The sequence below is a fragment of the Penaeus chinensis genome, chromosome 2, assembly GCF_019202785.1.
Source record: "Penaeus chinensis breed Huanghai No. 1 chromosome 2, ASM1920278v2, whole genome shotgun sequence".
In the NCBI taxonomy this organism is placed as follows: Eukaryota; Metazoa; Arthropoda; class Malacostraca; order Decapoda; family Penaeidae; genus Penaeus; species Penaeus chinensis.
In genome coordinates this window covers 41,000,725-41,020,724 of record NC_061820.1, presented here as the reverse complement: position 1 = coordinate 41,020,724, position 20,000 = coordinate 41,000,725, and the positions used below count along the sequence as shown (strand labels likewise).

General features: G+C 35.7%; 1 protein-coding gene across 1 annotated transcript in view; it reads right to left on the bottom strand.

The window, feature by feature from the left end:
- Nucleotides 1-7,192: 7,192 nt before the first annotated feature.
- The window catches only part of LOC125031663 (platelet-activating factor acetylhydrolase IB subunit alpha2-like), a 14,794-nt gene continuing 1,986 nt past the window's right edge, over nt 7,193-20,000 (bottom strand). Inside the window, 5 exon segments of the mRNA XM_047622552.1 lie at nt 7,193-10,641; nt 10,869-10,970; nt 11,320-11,442; nt 13,410-13,517; nt 13,519-13,617. Coding sequence (XP_047478508.1) covers nt 10,408-10,641; nt 10,869-10,970; nt 11,320-11,442; nt 13,410-13,517; nt 13,519-13,617 — 666 coding nt within the window. The 3' untranslated portion in view covers nt 7,193-10,407.

Here is a 20,000-nt window from a genome sequence, read left to right as displayed (position 1 = left end):
TACCTGTTATTTAACCACTGGGATCGTTGGCAGTCGAGCTCCCGTTTCCAGTCACTCTCATATTGGCTCACGGTAAACTATACGCACCACAGTCTCCATGCACCAATCTATGGGTTATTTCCTAACCCCGCAATTAATATCTGCCGTTAACTTGCACCTTTATGTGTATGTATGTATGTATGACCACACGCATGCATGCATATGTAAATATATATGCGTGTGTTTGTATATATGTATATATATATATGTGCGTGTATATATATGTATATCTATATATATATGTATATATACCTATATATACATACACATATACATATATATATATATACATGCAGACACACACATATAATATATATGTATGTATGTGTATATATAATGTATATACGTGTGTATATATATGTATGTATGATACTGTATGTATATATATATATATATATATATATATATATATGTCCGTATCATGTTGGGGCACTAAAATTATACCGACAAGTCATACCAGCATAAAACATGACGGTGGCTCTGATGGGGAGAAAACTTGCGGGCGGTCATTAGTAAATATACACACGGACGTGTGTGTGTGTGTGTGTGTGTGTGTGTGTGTGTGTGTGTGTGTGTGTGGGTAGATAGATGTGTGGATATATACTTTTATGTGTATATACATATGTGTGTATATATATATATATATATATATATATTACATATATATCGGCTGAATCTCCCAGTCCGAACCCTCTGCACCAGACTGTTCCCGGATTCTATAAATTTCCGGACGTAGATGCAGTTCCAAATATAAACATATGATATATATATATATATATATATATATATATATATATATATATATGATACATTAGTTTACACCTAGCCATAATGCAAATGATAAGTAATACTAAAATATGCTTACATGAGAGAAAAGAAATATAAGAAGTACTGCATAGTGTAAAAGGCTTGTTGAACAAAAGCGCCAGTTGCAAGCGGCCGCCGGGGAGATCCAAGTTTTGCCTATTGGTGGTTCTCGCCAAACGAAAGAGATATATATACACACACACACAAATGTACATATACATCTACATATATATATATATACATACATACATACATATGTATATACATACAAAGGAAGGCTAGGCGACATTTTAGAAAATTTGTATATATATACATACATATACATGTACATGTACATCTCACGCGCACACACACATAGAGAGAGAGAGAGATATGTACATTCATATATATATATATATATATATATATATATATAATATGTATATAATATATATATACACATACATACATACATATATTTGTGTGTGTGTGTGTATGGATGGATGGATAGATGTATGCATGCATGTATTTATTTATATATATGTATATATATACACATATCTACACACGCCTCTACGTAATACGGTAAAGCCGAGAAGTCAGAGAGTGTGAGAGTGAAAAAAAAAGAAGAGACACAAGAAAAATCAGAAAAAAGAGAGGATAGTGAAGAGAGAAAGGAAGAATTACCTCCGGATTTCCCCCGAATGTTTTTACTGAGTTTGTAGTTTATTTGGGATGGATTAGGTTTCCCCGCATGTGGTATTAACATTAGTTTTTAGAAGTCTCGGTTTAAAAGGGAGATAAAGGATCTGAAGTTATATAAATGTGAGAATATGAATACATACATACATATATATATGTGTATATATATACATATATATATATGTGTGTGTGTGTACACATACGTATATGTGTGTGTGTTTATTTATTTATTTGCATATGTATTACACACGCAAATATATATATATATATGCATATACTATACATATATATATATATATATAATATATATATGTATACACATATGTCTCTCTCTCTCTCTCTCTCTATATATATATATATATATATATATACATATATAAGTATATCCTAGCCACTGGATGGGCAAGCCAGCCCAAGTTATTGCCGGTCCCAAGAGAGAGGGTTGGCGTCAAGAAGGGCATCCAGCCATAAAAAGATATCTGTCAGAACCTGATCATAGCGACCCCATACAAGAATGGGAGAAAGCTACAGCTACAGCAAAAAAAAAAAAAAAAAAAAAAAAAATATATATATATATGTATATATATACACACATGTGTGCGTGTATTTATGTATGTGTCTGTGTGCATATTGAATATATGTGTGTATAAGATGTATATACGCATGTCATCATACAGCACACACACACACACACACACACACACACACACACACACACACACACATACACACACACACACACACACACACATCCACGGCAAACATAAGAAGCAAAAACCCAGCGGCGTCCGTAAGCATCCAGCACCCTGATCGCTGGTGTGTCTCGCCGAAACGCCTGTCTCGCCCCTTTGTTCAGCGTCGTGATGAGGTCGTTGTGCCGGACTGTTTTCCCTGCAACATCTATCAACGCAGACGTTATTGGTGCGTGCGAGTGTTTCTGTGTGTGCGAAGTGGGAATGGGGGAGTACTGTGTGTTTATTGATGTTTGCTTGGCATTGTTTTCATTGTTCGAGGAGAGGGTTCTGTCGCATTCTCGCGTATACAGGATTTTACGTACACGTGTGTATATAGATACACACAGGTACGCACGCACGCACGCACGCGTACACACACACACACACACACACACACACACACACACACAGGTACGCACGCACGCACGCGTGCACACACACACACACACACACACACACACACACACACACACACACACACACACACACACAGGTACGTACGCACGCACGCACGCGTGCACACACACTCACCTAACACACACACACACACACACAGAGGTACGCACGCACGCACGCACGCGTGCACACACACACACACACACACACACACACACACACACACACACACACACACACACACACACAAGTACGCACGCACGTACGTTTGCACACACACACACACACACACACACACACACACACACATACACACACACACACACACACACACACTCTCTCTCTCTCTCTCTCTCTCGCGCGCGCGCGAGAGAGAGAGAGAGAGAGAGAGAGAGAGAGAGAGAGAGAGAGAGAGAGAGAGAGAGAGAGAGAGAGAGAGAGAGAGAGAGAGAGAGAGAGAGAGAGAGAGAGAGAGAGAGAGAGAGAGAGAGAGAGAGAGAGAGAGAGAGAGAGAGAGAGAGAGAGAGAGAGAGAGAGAGAGTACAAACACACACGAACATCCAACATTTTCTCTTGATATTTTCCTTTAATCCAAAAATGGCGGGAAATAAACATTTGTATCCTACTTTCTCCTGTTAAAAGAATATTAATTTGTTTAAATTATGCCCTAGATTTATAAACGGATTCTCCTTACACAAACAGAAATTGCAGGAACAAATATCCCGGTTTTCTACTCTCGTCATCATCGTTATTGTTGTTGTTGTCATTATTATTAGTACCATTATTATCATTATTATTGTTGTTATCATATTATGCTGATGCGATGATTAATAATAGCGGTGAGCAGGGCGATTACTTACGTAGTCATTACTGTTATAATTATGACTATCATACCAATCATTATCAATTTTATTTTACACCTTCAGCCTGTAATGGAATCTCAGGGTAACAATTATCGGAATTGCGTAAAACATATCCTTATAAAAAGCCCGCTACTTTTGTATCCCTTTTTTCTTAATGTTTATGTATGTCAGAGTTTCTCATATCTAACGTTCATTTTTAAAGGGAATGATCTTGCATTCAAATATATTAGGACATATGTATTTTGTCTGACACGAAAAGTGTGTGTTTAAGGCGAAGTGAAATCCATCAGCTGACGTGTTTTGTGGTGCTATAACTCTGATTTATTTTAATACTGCTAATGCAATAGTGAATGCATCCTTGCCCATGTTTACTGCATGGGAAAAACGATCTTCTTGATTACGTGTATCCTAGAATGTGTTATAATCGTCATTACAACGTTGTCTTAATCTTGAGAAAAAAAAATCCATTTGTATTTAATTGACTCATCTATATATCCACTTCCTCTGTCTGTCTGTCTGCCTGCCTGCCTGCCTGTCTGTCTGTCTGTCTGTCTGTCTGTCTGTCTGTCTGTCTGTCTGTCTGTCTGTCTGTCTGTCTGTCTGTCTGTCTGTCTGTCTGTCTGTCTGTCTCTAACTCTCTTTCTTTTTATACTACAAAGGACATCAAGACGGAGAGATAAAAAAATATTCATCACATTCGCTTTGAATTACCCGGAAGCCGATGGCAAGAAGCTAGACAAAAACAGCATGGCAATATATACTAATTTCCACCCTCATGCTCACTAAAGACCGTGATTCTAAGACTGCTGCGTGTACCCGTTCACCGCGAACGTTAAGGCGAGGTTGAACTGTTAGTGGAACTCCAGTTTGTCACGGCCGCCGGCACCCTCAGCTCCGGCCGTGTATTGTCTCTGTCTGTCTGCATCTTTCTATCTCTCTACCTGTCTCTGCTTGTCTGTCTATCTGTCTGTCTCTTTCTATATCTCTACGTGTCTCTACTTGGCTGTCTGTCTGTCTGTCTCTCTGTCTCTCTGCCTCTGTCTGTCTGTCTGTCTGTCTGTCTGTCTGTCTGTCTGTCTGTCTGTCTGTCTGTCTGTCTGTCTGTCTGTCTGTCTGTCTGTCTGTCTGTCTGTCTGTCTGTCTGTCTCTGGCTCATTTGCTACTGCTGAAATCCCTTTTTTTTAACTATTGTTTTAAGCGATATCGGTTTTCTCAGCGGAATTAAAATATAATGAAATCGAAAAATATAATGACAATTAATGCAGCAGGATGTATGGAGAGACATCTAGTGGCGGAAGTACTTACCAAGGTCCCAATATCGGTCGCTAGGCGTAGGTGACCCAAATGAACGTGACATTATGGCTCCGTTCACTAGCTTTCGCCAAATCGCAAATAATAGTATTGTTTGTAGATAAAAATAATATTTTTATCAGTATAAATGACTGCGGTGGAGAAACACATACATAGACAATCCATATATATTCTTTTTTTCCCTATTTGTATGACACGGTTCGCACCTGCACAGTAGACCTTAATTATGTTAAGAATATATGCGCTAGATTTTATAAAGTGAAAATAATGTCAGTTTATATTTTCGTATACTGATCATAGGCTCCGTGAAAAAACGAAGAAAAATGAGATACCCTTTTAAGCTAAATTAAAAGCTAGTCTTTAACATGTAACCGACATCGATAAGGAAAACTTGCACGTGTCTATAAATAAAAAGCCTGAGGAACTTCGAAAACTTTCTAACAGTGAGTCTGCCGAAGCAAGTGCATGACGTTCATCCCTGTCTATGCACTGGATCGTGACACTCCCCAGGAGAACGACTTCAGCCGGAACACTAAGAATACGGCCGGGAAGCATAAATGAATATATTATGTATATAAACACACGCATGTGCGCACACGCTTACATTTATACATATATACACGCATATAAGCATACGTATATACATAACTCACAGACACACACACAGTCTCACACAGTCTCACACACACACACACACACACACACACACACACACACACACACACACACACACACACACACACACACACACACACACACACACACACAGTCTCACACACACAGTCTCACACACACACAGTCTCACACACACACAGTCTCACACACACACACACACACACACACACACACACACACACACACACACACACACACACACACACACACACAGTCTCACACACACAGTCTCACACACAGTCTCACACACACACACACACACACACACAGTCTCACACACACAGTCTCACACACAGTCTCACCACACACAGTCTCACACACAGTCTCACACACACACACACACACACACACACACACACACACACACACACACACACACACACACACACACACACACACAGTCTCACACACACACAGTCTCACACACACACAGTCTCACACACACACACACACACACACACACACACACACACACACACACACACACACACACACACACACACACACACACACAGTCTCACACACACACACACACACACACACACACACACACACACACACACACACACACACACACACACACACACACACACACACACACACACACAGTCTCACACACATACACACAGTCTCACACACACACACACAGACACACACACACACACACACACACACACACACACACACACACACAGTCTCACACACACACAGTCTCACACACACACAGTCTCACTCACACACACACACACACACACACACAGTCTCACACACACACACACACACACAGTCTCACACACACACACACACACAGTCTCACACAGTCTCACACACACACACACACAGACACACACACACACACACACACACACACACACACACACACACACACACACACACACACACACACAGTCTCACACACACACACACACACACACACACACACACACACAGTCTCTCTCTCACACACACACACACACACACACAGTCTCTCTCTATCTCTCTATCTCTCTCTCTCTCTCTCTCTCTCTCTCTCTCTCTCTCTCTCTCTCTCACACACTCACACACACACACACACACACACACACACACACACACACACACACACACACACACACACACACACACACACACACACACACACACACACACACACACACACACACAGAGAGAGAGAGAGAGAGAGAGAGTGAAATATCTGTATGCATAGAAGATGACATATTTTCCCTCACATCTGGCTTATCAAATACACCCAGACATGTAAAACTAACCTTCATTGCATAACAATAAAATGCTAAAATCATTAAATGTAAAGAAATAAAAATAAACTTTTTTCTTTATCCCTTTTGTTTTACTGTGTTAAAAACAATAAAACTTTGTATAATATTCAGTAACGTTTTGAGTGTCATAGTTTTATATGACTGAATAATTTGGATTTTTATTTTAAAATCTGAAATGAGGAGCTTTTAAATTTCTTGCAAGTACTTTTCTTAATGCAACTTAGAAAGCGCATTAAACAAATTATATCAGAATTGTTCATAAAAAAAAAGAATCACCTGACACAGTTTTGGTAAAAACTATAAATGCAGAAAAACATAAAAAAAGAGGGTATTTACTATCTCATATGTTATAATTGGGTATATATCAAAATCTTGGTTTGTTACCACATGGAACAGGAAAACAAAAACAAACTTTATCATAATTTAATCATACATGAAACAGACAGGTGCACGATAGCCTTTGCCACCAAGAGCTGCCACATTGCCACCAGTTTAAAAGGTTCCTCATATCACAGAGAAATACATTTAAAAAGGCATTACTCTGACCCAGGCACACGTACATTGGACCACTATGCTTCACACACATAGCTGCAGCAGATTTCCATATCAGTGGTGTACTATTTGTGTGGGGGTACAATTAACATCATTGTGATGATCTATGTAATAATGCAGAGGCCCTAAATTTTCTGTGAACTGCAAAAGGAAATATAAATGCAGAACCGCAACAAGAAAATACAATAAGTATTACATTTTTACCAATTTGATAAATTCTTTATATAACTAAAGAAAACAGCAATAGCATCCATTCTGTTATAACAGAAGCCCAAACATTTTCTTGAATTAAAAGGCAATATTCAACTAGGCATTTCCTCCCATTCCTATGGTACACATTTTTACAAAAAATATAATCTAACAGCAATCATACTGTCATTTATACAACTGGGAAATCTTCATATCAGGTGCCTTTTTGCATTAGCCAACAACCAAATATTCGTCTTTTTTTTTTGCCATGACCTACAAGATTTCTTTGGTGGATAACTACTTTGAGACCTTTTTTTTCTCTCAAAGTTTTAGTTGCTTATGAAGTACCTTAGAAATAGGATGACCTTGTGGAACATGAAATCAATCCATTTGCTTGAAGTTCTAATGAATGAAACTGACTTGTCGTATGCAAAATGAGCAAATCCAGGGATCATCTTCATTAAGAACTTTACACTCTTTTGCCAAGACAATAGTGAATAACTGTATACAGTCACTACTTGCAATAAGCTTAAATATGTGGAAAGCATGACACATGGACAAACTATATCCTGGAAATGCCCAAAGCTGGACAGTGATAAGCTTATGAGATTCATAATATAAGCAAAGGGAAGCTCACTTGAACATATTTTTTTTGCATCAAAGTTCAAAGCTGGAAATAAAATAACCCATTCCACTGAGTTACATACAGCCTAATTCAAATACTCACATTCTAAACTCACAAACTAACTTTTTATCTTCAGCAAAAATTTAAATCTATCTGTAATAGAACTACTCAAACTATATCAATATTCCAATTCTAAGACCATTACTGACAATAATTCTTACTTATATCAGTCATTCTTTGGTGCTGCAATGTAACTGTATGCAACTATTAGTACAAAGGTGGAAAGTTGAGGAAAAAGGCACCCAATCCAAATTCCAGGCTGATGGGATTGGTAGTGTCATGCATAGCTACCTTAATGTGCTTGTCTGTCATTACACTAGTTTGGTTAGCTTTCTTGAGAGTAAAAAGATTAAGCAAACTAGGATGAATTATAACAAAAGCTTTGCCTGATCCAACAGTGAAGATAGATCATTTTAAAGAAGCAATTTTTTTTCTGCCTAATAATGAAGTCATATTTTGCAACCTTTGCAGTGATTGCTCCACAACCAATAATAAATCTATAAAAAAAGTAAAAAGAATTTATGTTGGGCAGCATGGGAGTATCATCAGTTTTCAAAACTGCAAATATATATTTTTCTTATATAAGTAATTAAACCAAAATGACCTGATTCAGCAAGAAATGCAAACACAAATCTTTTATTGTATTCCAAAGCATACACTCAAAACTGGCTATGTTGCAAGGCTACAATTAGTAGCACAAAAGTAGATATTTCTGAATGCAGCATGATGGAGAGCTTGAAGGCCTCCAACACTGATCACAGGGTACCATGTCATTTAAATATATATATGATCCAATCTAAAGAAAAAAAAAATTCACTGGGACTAGACTCAGCACCCTCAATGGATACATATATTATGCCCTATCTGCCAAAAAGTATTACTGAAAATATATAAATAATGAGTATAGAAGGTAGTGCAAATGCACATTCGCTTATTTGTACCAATGCCTATATGTAGCTGACAAAATATTACAATCAGCAACATACCTATTGCTTTGGGTGCACCAAAACCATACTGAAATTTACTATACTTTCCAAACAATTTGCATGTGCATTTACAACTAAAAAGAAAAGTGCAGATGTACAACTTAACATTATCAGTAACAAAAGATTTTATATACTGAAATCACTTAAAATTATCACAAGAACAGGCTTAGCAAGTCCCTCTGTTCTAGACTTTGGTTCATAGGAATGCATTGTTCATATAAAGGTATTTGCCTGCTGACTGCAGTCAGGACTATGCAAGCCCTTGTGAATGGTAAGATTTCAACTGTCACACTTAAAAGCATACACTATCATGTTCAGTGATGTTACTTATGTCCATCCCTTTAATTTTCTTTCCCAAGTCCATAAAAAGCTGAAATATAATGAAATCTTGCCAGGTTTTTCTCGATATAGGTCAGTGTTAACAGTCCTTCTTAAAATAGTGTTACACTTAGAGTAAAACAAACTTTCTTAGAAAATCAATAGAGCTGATAAAAGGTGATTAGGTCTTTGCAAAAATAATCACAATAATTATTAAAGAGCATCATACTATCTAATTATGATATTAAATAAAATAATGAATTGCTTCCAACTAAAAAATAATGTATCACTGGTTTCCATATCTTTCCCACATTTGGGGACCTGTATGTTTTCTTTTATATAAAACAACCATTTACTCATTTTGCACAAATATGGAATGAAACATTGTACTACTTAATATATATTTCTTCAGTGGCCTTTAGGTTTAGTATAAAATTATAAGATGCAACCATACACTGTATTCATACACTGTATTTTAAAGAGAAGCTGAGTAAGAAAGATGTCAAATCACTCTGAGTCATGCAAGATGGTCTGAGGTAGTAAGAATACAAGGCTAAGTTTCAATAAATAATCTGAATCCACAAGATAACTACAGAAGAAATATGGCTAGAAAATGGCTGTTTATATCTGAATTCCAACCTTCAGTTTCACCAACTGTGTCATACAAGATGCTTGCTTCAATAGTGCCCTGGACAAGATGTTACATACAATCTTTAGGGTAATGGACTTCAAAATCTCATGTTATTTCCTCTCCAAGAGTTGATAAGTGTTTCCATGCGAGCACAAAATGTTGGTCCGGGGTGTCACAAGCACATGGTGTCATGGTTGAGACTGTCTGCTGCCAGAGTGGTCGTGATAGTGAGCTGTGCACATTGTTTTCAAAGCTCAGGGAGGCTACTCAGCACAAGGACTGGGGTTGTCCAAAGGGGGGTTGTCAGATGCAGGTGATGCCAGCGTTGCATCGTTCAAAATCACCTTGTCGTTCTCATGAAGCAGCTGTGTTAACAACTCGAAGACTGGCTCAAAAGCACGGCGATAACCTTGCCAAGTTAAGTGCAAATAGTCGTACATATCACGGTGATCTATACTTCCGTCCTGCATGACCAAGTCTCGATTGATGTTTACCACCTATGGGACAAGGCAAAAACACTTCAAAGCTTGGGTTCATAATCAATGCATTAAATTGTATATTTGGATGTACTTCCATAAACAACACACACAAGCATGCATTAGCCTAGCCATTATTACTGAGTACTTCTCATGTCTGAAAAACCTAGTGAGTAGTTAGAAGAATATAAAATATATAAAATAGAGTATATAAAAAATAAAAAAAATCAATCTAAAAGTTGCCTTACCTGACATAAATCAATGTCCCGCACTGCCTCCTTCATTAGCTCATTGATCTGCCTATTCTTCTCGCGCAAGGGGTTGGGTTTTTCTCCCCGTGGAAGTAATGTCTGGATAAGAAAATACAAGCTGGGCTCAGGTGAATGCTTTCAAACGTTCCTCTATTCACTGTACACTTACAGAATCACTCACATTGGACATTATGCTCAGATTCATATCTGAACAAAAGAATGATGTCTCTTTAATGCATATAATTTGTTTTAACGAGATGAGAAAATAGGTAGTAGATATAAGAAATAAGAACGAAAGAGGTTGAAAAATAACACCTACATAAAATGCTTGGGACACTAAGAAGGGGAGTAGGAGGGGGAGGAAGTTGAGAAGATGAGAGGAGAGCAAAGAGATGAACAATAAGAAACAAAAAGCAGAAGATAGTACTGACAATTAACATTTACTTACCAAAACGATAATATATGATTTAGGCTGCTTATCTCGTATTGTGTGACAAATTTCTGTGATGCCACCTGCAACTTCCTGAGCAGAATGCCCATGGTTATTTGTACCAACTAAGACCACAACAGCCTGTAATAAAGGTAGGATATTGGGAATCAGTTAAGTAATGATAAATATTTTAAATGCTCAAATGCTGTTTGAACTCAAATACAACCTGACAGTACAAATAAGTGAATAAAATGGAAGAGGGTTTATCATATACTATTTCATAGGTTTACCTGAATTCAAATTAATTTAGGTCAATTTCACGTTAACCCAGTATTGCTAATGCAGTTACAGAGGATGAGTATCTAGCTCTTTATTTCTTTTTCAGAATCTCTACAAATCTGAAAAAGCTGGACTTCTTTTCTTCTCTTTTTTCTGTTCATCCTCTCATTCATGTACAACTATTTCAGATTAAATTTAGACAGAATTTAGATTAAAGCCTCTTGCACACACTATCCAAATTCTCCTCTTAACGACATTTCTTGAAGAGACACTTGACTAAAAACAATCATTTTCATCAACATAGTGATCATAACTTACACTTTGAAAAATTATCTCAAGTTCACTGCATATGCTATCTTTGACCCAATGTCTGCGGGTTTATGTACTGTCCCCTTTAGATTTTTGAGAGTTTTGTTACATAAAGATATCTCCTTGTGTGCTCAGCCACAAAGGAGTCTATCAGTTGGCCCTAGTAACAGCACCTAATTTCCCCATTCCTTGAACTTATGGGAAAATGTTTTTTTCTTTCTAAAACTATCAATATTGACATTGTTATCATTCTTATTGATATTATGAGTATCAAACTGGTATTAAAATATTAATAACATCAAAGACAATAAAAAATAGAAATGAAGCCTTCAAAAGGTCAAGGAAAAGGGTAAACAGGTGAGGCAGGTAAGACTAACAGCTGACTCCTTGGTGACTAAGCACTTGTAGAGCCATGTAAAGACAATAGAACTTTTATTACAGTGGGCATGGTATTGTGGTCTTGCCACCCACGCTAACTGGGTTAAGTGATTACCCAGAAGATGGGAGAGAAACAATTATTTCTTAAGATCAGAAAACTATCATAACATGTGCTTTCTTTGTTGGGAATACTTTGTTATGAATTAAAAACATTTTACACTTTGATTAACAGATCATACTGTAAATCAGGAGAAACAGAAAGAAGTCTGCAATAGTTTTCTACCCTCTCTCATTTTGATAATTTGCTGTGGAATTATTTTCCGGCTTGCTTTTAAATGGTTACTAGTCATCCCTCATTCTAAATATAAAGTGCTTAGCTATATTCTTAATATGTATTTTCTTTATCTTCAATATCTGTATTCTTCTCTTATAGCAGAAAAAGAAAAAGAAAAATATTTATACTAGAAATAATAAAATCAGAGGAAAGCATTTTTAAATAATTATATAAAACATACAACCTAACATCTATGTTAGGTTGCTGCTGGGGATGTCATGTACACACTTGTCCAGTGGGAGTTTAATTTATTTATTTTTACACATAGAGGTTGCACAAATAAGTCACCTATGTCACCTGTTTACCGTATTCTGGTATTTTAAGTTGCTGTTAGTAATGCTAATAACACTATAATGATTATAATGTCTGTAATAAAGATGACAGTCTCAATATTGATAGCATTAGTAGAGAAAATGTTTTTCTTGTAAAAAAAAATCTGCTGAGGTACCAAGGTCTGCTAACTCACTCCCTTATGGCTAACCACTTATTTCACAAAACAATACTACAATGAACACAATATTTTACTGATGACGGTGGGTTAAATATGATTACTACTACCTTCAACATAATAAAGTTCTGGCATGCCATCAAATCAGTTATACTTCTATAAAACATACAGTTTGAAATTATAAATTTTTTTACTGCTACTGCACACTACATTCTCACATCAAATGTTTTAGAACCCGAGGGAGCACCTTATTACTATATGGAAATGCTTTCTAATCCCATGGCCAAAAATCAAATGCCAATAAAGATAAAAATGGCAATGATCATATTGAGTGAAATCATACAAACTAGCCAATCTTACCTTAGGTCTTATGAACTCAAGTTCACCATTTTTCAGACGCCAGAGGACATGCTGTGTCTGGTCCCCACCGATGCCAAAGTTGAGGCTGTGCATGGGGGCAAACCACTTTCTCCCACAGGTCCGTAGACTGAAGATTTGCAACTAATGAATCCCCAACAAAGACGACATCTGGCTCACTCTCGCGTGCTTGACACACAAACCGATTGTGCTGTAGAGAAAAGTAAAGGTTGATAACGGAATTCTAATTTCCTCTTAACCTATTATTCTATAACGGCATATATATCTACTTGTCACTGATCTTACACAAGAACAAGAAAACCCTGTAAGAAAGTTTTCTTCCCTTACTCATCATATACCTCTATAACCCAAAGAAACATGAGCAACATTCAAGAATACTCTCTTTTATATATCCTTTTCATTTTATATATCCTTTTCATCTAAAACTACACTGTATCTTGATCACAAAGAAAAGGGTAAATGAGTACTGTCAGACATACTGTACTGACATATTAATAATTGCAGAGGCATTTGATGTACAAAAATAATCACTATCACACAAATTAATGAACTGCACTTTGCTCTTCTTCAGTTCATATTTCAGTAAAATATTACTTCTACTGTATTCTGGAAGATGAATAAACTGATGTATTTATTACTGCACTTCCTCAATAAATTTTCTCAAACTGCCATACTAGATGTACCATATTTCCTTTACAGAGATATATACTCTATTACCAAAGGTTGTAAAAGAGATCTTTTAAGACCAACTTTTTAGTTTGCAATTACACTGAATCACAAAAGCTACCACCTCCAGTTCCGATAAAAATTTGCTGAACCACTAATACTAAAAAGGAACAATACAGTTAAAACTATTTTCACTTTTTCAAAGGACAAACCTCACTATTGTTGAAATTTATCATAATGTTACATATAAGACCACTAGCTATGATTAGTAAGACGGTATATCATAAAAAAAAAGCAAGAACTTCTAACATTATGAATGAACTCTTGGCATGTTAAGGCAGTGGCAGAAAAGAACTCTACACACAAAAGAGACTTAAAGAAAGCTGAGAAAATAGTTTCAAAATTTACATAAACTTCCATTTTCAAAAATTTTAATCAGCTGTCTTACCTCTAAATTATACAAGGTAATTTTTTTCTGCCACATTATAATTCAGTTTATGACAGTGCTTGACATCCTTTATTTGTGTATTATTTACATTCACTGATTCTTGTGGGAGGGCATGGTACACAAGGACAATAACTTACAATACAACATCAGTGTCAGTTAGACATATCATACAAGGTTTTACAGTTTAGATCACATAACTGAACTCTCTACAATAAGCAGATGGCCAAGTCTAAAAGAGCAGTCCATCTAAATACATACAATTAATAATTGAGGACCCTGAGTATGCTTAAAAACTTCCCATTTATAATTTCTAAAAGAGAACAGAGTAAGGATCACTGAATAATTGACCATATATGTTCAAAATACATGTGGCTCCCAAAGCATACAGTAGGCATTGATAATGTAGAAGTATTTGGATTTTATTGAATACCCAATATTCTTTGACGCAATGTACATACATGTCATGCCTACTGTCCATTCATTTTTTTGTTTTTCACACATAGATGGCTACATTTGTACTAAGTCACCAATGAGCCAATTAAAAGTACTGCCTGTCTTGCCCGTTTACCCTTTTCCTTGATTTACAAAAATATTTTACGTCATCTTAGTTTGCTGTTACTAATGTTTAACATTATGGTAATTATAATTTCTATAATAAAAATAACACCATCGATATTCAAAGCATTAGTAAAAAAAATACATATTTCCCACCAATTCAAGGAATGGTGAAATTAGGTAAGGTCACGATGTGTGATTTGTACCATCAAGTTTATCAAATAATTGTAGTAACAAAATGAACCACCATCATATTTTCTCAGGTTTCACTAATTGACTCCTTTTTGGCTAAGCACTAGCAGAGACATCTATGTGCAGAGACATTTCACAAAAATATATAAAATGAGCACAGCATTTTCCCCGACAGCATGTGGTTAATACTACTAAATTTCATTATGTTAGCAATATAATTTCTATGTAATCTTCAATCAGAAAAGCTTTTGACTTCTAATGCTCACTCTAAATTACATGTTTGGGCAAGGATATGAATTAATGCTGTTTAGTTCCTGATAAAATAATAACTGGGTAACTGTGCCAATACTAATCCCATGATACTAATGAATGTACCACAGACAACTGCATCAGAAGAAAAGGACTCTACCATAGTACAGATCCTACTGAAAAAAGCGTGGGTATGGTATACTGGAAAAGGGTATAAGTATAAGTATGCTATCAAGGTGAATGCCACAGCAAAGACTAATATCAAATAGGTTTGTTATGCACCTGGACTGATTCACACAATTTTACATGGGATGTTGCTACTTTTGTAATATAGATTCACAGAAGAAAAATAATTGGATTTCTAACAAGAAGTCTGATGTCCTACAACTGCTAAAGCATCAATAGAACAAGTAATTTTAAAACTAGAGAATTTTGCATTTGTAGAAATCTATCTTTAGCATCAAAGGCCCTAGTTTACAATAAATATCATACATCATAATGCTATTAAAAGATGTACATTAATTACATATACGATTCACAATTTTTCTTTTATAAATCAACCATGCTCTATCATAACCATTAGTTATGATTTTCTTAAATACTTTGTTCTGTTCTGCAGCTTTAATGCCGCTTCTAACACCAGGCACATAAAAAATGTTACATGCATGGATGTTTTATTCTTACATTGACTGATGCAATTTTAGTACACCATGAGTGAATTGTACCATCAAGTTTATCAAATAATTGTGAAGTAACAAAATGAACAACCTTATTTTCTCATGTTTCCTCCATTCATATCATACCTATTACTAAAGGTAATAAACTGGAGCAAATTACCCTTACAGCTTCTGTAACACCAAGAAAAAAAAGTAGAGTTATACAGTGTAATTACCCCATTGTTTGGTAACTCTATCTTCCGACAGCTGGGAAACAAGTGTTAGTCCAAATGCCAAAATCTAAATTAAAGAAATTAAATAGCCTTCATAATAAGGAAATGGTATGGTATCCTATACTATAATATTTAGCAAATTGCACTTTTATACATAAAATGGATTTTTTAAAAATTACCTGTCTCATACTAGCATTAACAATCCTGGGTAGTAATCCTGGGTAATAGCATTGTTAATGCTAGTTTGTATGTGAAACAAATTGTACATAATGAGACCCTTCATGATACTAGGAAAATCCTAAAGACCCTGCTATTAATATATGATGATGCTATTAAAAGCTATTCGAGCCCATAACAAGCGACCTTGAAGGAAAGGCATGGGGATTTAGAGGTGACTAATAACATCTTGTATAATATAATAAATACCCAATATAACATAAACTATGATAAACAAATACCCAATATAATATTAACAGTGATGTAAAATATTCCCCATGGTAAGCACCAATATAGACTACTGTAAAATAGTGCATACTGGTGCTTCATTGTGACATTAGGCCTTTCAATGGAACTTTAAAAAAAACATCCTAAACCTATAACTATATTGCATAATGAAGCTACAGTTAACCACTCAGTTCCGAAAGAAGAAAAGGGATTCTTTTAATCTAGAAAGTTTCTCGTTGCATGTTTGAGGACCAATAGCATATGGTCTACAGTACAAAACAAGTCTTTGAGTGGTTGCAAAAATGTGGTTATAAAATGTAGCAATCCTAATGAACTAGTTATATTGCTAAAGTAATAATTATTATTTATTTATAACATTACAATTACCCTTTCTGTATTACATGTAATACGATACAATACAAACCCGTCACATATCATATATGATACACGATTGCACTGAAACTATCATAAATTACAAGATGCTCTACATATATATCAACATCCTTTCTAAGATGATAAACAAAGCATATCATCTCTATCTTCATCCCTTGCTCTCTCTATCTCTTGCTCTCTCAATACTTAAGAAAAAAATAACCCTTACGTACTAAAATGACATACTAGATAAAGAATATGATAAAATATTAGGTCTTTTATTATCATTTTTGTTTTGGCTTAAAGAAAATCAAAACTATGAGTAATCTATAAATTTATGATTTTTTTTTCCTGCACTAGAATATGCATATAATTAAAGGTTCAAAGATCACCACTGAGTGAGACAACAAAAGGACAAGCGAGGTGCTAATGGGCATAGTATGTCACTACACACAACCTTCTTCATCCACATCTAGCTGACTTAACTACAATAAACAGGAGGGGAACTAACCCCCTAGATCCCATTCATAATAAAGATAGAAATGTTCAGCAACAGTGGAAACTTTCTCGTCCTCTGAGCTGGGTGAAAATGTGAACCAACCGCATATTACCACTGCGCTACTGTCTTTGCCTCTTATATCTTATTTATATGATCCTGGATATCTGTGATTTACATCTGTAATCTATACAATATGTATATAATATTCTCCTACAGACATCATTTACAAGGATGATAAAATCAGAAGGCCAAGTGTCCTATCAGTTTTGTCCTTTTTGACTTCAATGTCACTGAAAATCTGGAGCCTGTCCCCTTCCCCCATATCATCTTCACAAATTACTTCACAGAAAACTTAAAATGACAGACTTCATGCAATCAGTGGAACCCACGGTAGAGGCACTTTTATATTCATGATTCATATAATGCTGGCTTCTTAAGACATACTATGTTTAACTTTAACTTATGGTACTGTTTCTACAATCTTCACATCTTGCCTCTACACATCTACTCTTGCATTCCTAATTGTGGTAATGACTGGAATAAGAACACAGACTGGATATTTCTGGTTATACCAAGTGCACTAAAGACTAGAATAAGAGTAGTTTTGAATAAAAAATAAATAAATAAATAAAATTGTAGCACAGACCAAAGAGGATCAGTAATTATTTACTTTACTTTTAATTTGTTTTTGCATTTCTATTTCTAGGCTTAACATTTAAGGGGAAAAAATGTATTTTTTACTGATATGGTTTTCATTTGCTAATCTCAATTTATTTTGCTTTTGTTTCTTGCAAGTAAAAGGAAATATTTAAAATGGGAAAGAATAGTCTCACTGCTTGGGTATATTCTCATAAGCTGACATTTAACCCAATGATCCGCAACAGCCAATTGCTTGATAATGTACTAGATGCTGGTCTGACATCCCATCACATCATGATGTCCCATAGGGGCTAAATAGAAGTCTACTTGCTTATCCTTGAGAATAAACTCTCTTATTAGCCTCATTACCTACACAACTGTTTATGCTGCAGCCAAGAGTATAGGGCATGGGGTCATTTTATGTGTCCTATGCTTCTAATTTTCCCCTCTAGCAGCTAACTTGTGTGAACTAATGGGTGCAGCTCAGTATGGAACTTCAAGTTCCCATTGTGTTTGGGTTAAAAATACCTCACTGTCAGCAAACAATTTCTAGAGGACACAAAGACCTTATTGGTTACAGAAACGTGTTTGACATATCTTCTGCGAAGATATACCTCAGACATGCATTCTTTGACCTCCGATTGTTAATTTCCCTGAAATAACCAATTATGTTTGTAAAAAGTTAAAAAAATAAACAGTACGCCCCCCCTTTTTTTTTATTCCAACTCCAAACACCATAGTCCAATTATATAATCTAAATAAGAGACAAAATCCCCATTACTCCTATAACTCCCTTCAATTTTGTAGCTTTACATAATTTTATTAATGTCAACCTTAAAATCATTCACACACATTATCGCATAAACCTATGATTACTCTACTGATACTACCATTATTATAAGCATTAGCTAACCTATCTACGTACACTTTATCCAACAACGCTTCCCATTATTACCCAGAAATCACATCAGTTTCCTGTACTGACCCAATATGAAAAGGTACAGAATGAATAATAATACAAGATACCAGTTATGCTAATGAAATCTGTGGAAAGAAGGAGCAAGGGAGATGACAAGACAAATAATTAACTGTGTTTATCACATGCCTCTTAAACTGCAATTTGTTTTTTGTATAACACTAATGAAAGGAGATTATAGTTACATATTATATCGTGATGATCAATTTATGTTTTGGAAGTGTATCTTTAGGAACTAATGGTGGAATGAGTAAAGATAATATTCATCATCATTACTCTTAGTTAGCTGCAACCAGTATTCACTAGTTACACAGACTTCGCTATGCCACTAAAGGGACAATCTGACAGTTTACCTTTGAGAAATATTCTTATCTTATTACAGTTTCAAATGCCTTCTTAGGTAGTGTCTCCCTTGCCTGATCAGAGCTACTAAGCGACAGTAACGGCAGTTTATAATTATAATTTGCAATTCTTTGTTTTCCTTCATTAACCTACTGGTGATGGGTAATGTCCTGCTACATTATGACAGAAAATACCAGACACAGAATACTACCGCTTACATTCATGATATAATTTTATTCTCCCATTTTCTGAACCAAATGGCTGTAACAGTATTAGTGTATAATGGTTACAAGTGGCCTCTG